The sequence below is a fragment of the Aspergillus thermomutatus genome (genome assembly GCF_002237265.1).
Source record: "Aspergillus thermomutatus strain HMR AF 39 chromosome Unknown NODE_174, whole genome shotgun sequence".
NCBI classification, from domain to species: Eukaryota; Fungi; Ascomycota; class Eurotiomycetes; order Eurotiales; family Aspergillaceae; genus Aspergillus; species Aspergillus thermomutatus.
This window is the reverse complement of record NW_020798223.1, coordinates 1-1,704: the sequence shown is the minus strand read 5'-3', so window position 1 is coordinate 1,704 and position 1,704 is coordinate 1. Positions and strand designations below refer to the sequence as shown.

The following is a 1,704-nucleotide window of genomic DNA, read 5'->3' as shown; positions in this document are numbered from 1 at the left end:
GGACTTTGCAGAAGTGTTACGAACTGCGCTATTTGCAACTTATGCCACTTTCTGCGCTTTCGTTATCTGATCTTTTGGTGGTCCCTCCTGACCCCTTCATAGGCTAGTCTGGCTAGCGTACTCCGTATATGAAGCTCCACTTCTCGTCGCTGGAGCACCTTCTTACATTGCGTTCTGTACTTGCTGGATAGATAGTTCGTGGTGGAGATAGCTATATCTTCTTGGGCGCGTTTTCACTCATCAAGTCGCCATACCTTGTTGAGAGCAGAGATAGCAGGTTCATCAGAATTGGCATATACGGATTCATTTCATTATAAGTGATTGCAGGCAAAGGCGACACAAAGATCACAAAGGCAATAACGTATTGAAACAGGGGGAAGTGCCGGAGCCCGGAGTATCATTTACATCTTCACCATCGATGGATCATATGGTATAGCCCATCCCGAGCATCAGACGAGTCATATCGTCAAAGGCTTATCGAGACACGAGGCTTGATTCATAAGCACAGAAGTTGTTGACGCCCAGAAAAAGAAGCAGAAAGGTATTAGTGGCTGAAAACGAAACTGCACACCCTCAACGCAAATAGACCTGCTGGAAAATAACATCCATTCTCAAAATCAAACATGACTTTCGCTGCGTTCGTAACTTAGTGTCTGGTCGTCGTGACAACTAGAATCCAAAAGTTAGCCAGCGCATTCGGTCGCCTTGATTGTGCGGAGAGTGAGCGGGGACAAAGACATACCGGCAGGAACAATGATGACAATGAGTAAACAGATAATGCAGATGACCAGGCACACGCGCATCTTCATGTCCTTCCACCACATTTGCTTCCTCACACGGTTAGCGCCTCGACGGAAGCCCTGGGCAGATACGGCCAGGTTGTCTGTCTTGTCCTGCAAAGAGTCCAGACGTTCGCCACGCTCCGATACCTTGAAGATATTCGAGCGCATTGTATCGACGGTCTCTTGGATTTTCTATTGAGCAAGGGGGAAAGTGTCAGCAAAATTGTTCAGAATAGGCACTGAAGAACCTAAGGCCCCGACCACCAAAAAGCGATAGCGCTTGCGCCTCATGGCAAGCCTTGACTCTTGTCATATGACCCCAATTATTGCAATCTCGGGCCGTAGAGTTTATTGTTTCGATGCTAGGAGACAGGTTGATTGACTTACTCTGTCGATTTCCCTTGTCCGAGGGTCGCCATTCTGCGCTGCGCTGCCGGCGCTGGCAGAGGGCCCATTAGAGCCAGAAGGGATATAAGGATCGTAAGGCTGCTCAGACATGATGGTTTTCGACAATGAAATTCGTTATATTCTGAGTTCAGGTGGTGAGGACTGGTGGATCACCGACTATCCTGTTTGGATGCTTGCGAAGACCTGTTTTGGAGTCTTCTTTTGGAGGACGAGATGTCGTAAGAGTCGTAGGGCAGATATTACGGTAAATCTAGAGGCGAACGTGCAAAGATAATTAACAAGAGTGCCTTGCAGGCGTAGTGTGAGAGGTAAATAGGTAGGTAGTTAGAGCGATGGTGGAGTGAAGCTGACAGGGTGTGATGAATCGCCGCCGCCTTCTGGAGATTGGAAGTGAGAGAATCGGGAAGCGCCAAGTGTCCAATTAGGATGGCTCAGGGGCCAACTATATATAGGCTGACTAAGTCGGGACGCTAAACCTAAACGGGATGGAATCCTGACACCCCCCCTCGGACCG

At 48.7% G+C, this 1,704-nt stretch overlaps 1 protein-coding gene across 1 annotated transcript; it reads right to left on the bottom strand.

The window, feature by feature from the left end:
• Positions 1-646: 646 nt before the first annotated feature.
• SYB1 (SNAP receptor SNC2) lies at positions 647-1,280 on the bottom strand (the record flags this gene model as incomplete). The annotated part of the gene is made up of 3 exons (XM_026753754.1): positions 647-669; positions 743-974; positions 1,170-1,280. The coding sequence occupies 3 exons, from the start codon at positions 1,278-1,280 to the stop codon at positions 647-649; spliced, it is 366 nt and encodes a 121-aa protein (XP_026612385.1).
• Positions 1,281-1,704: the final 424 nt, after the last annotated feature.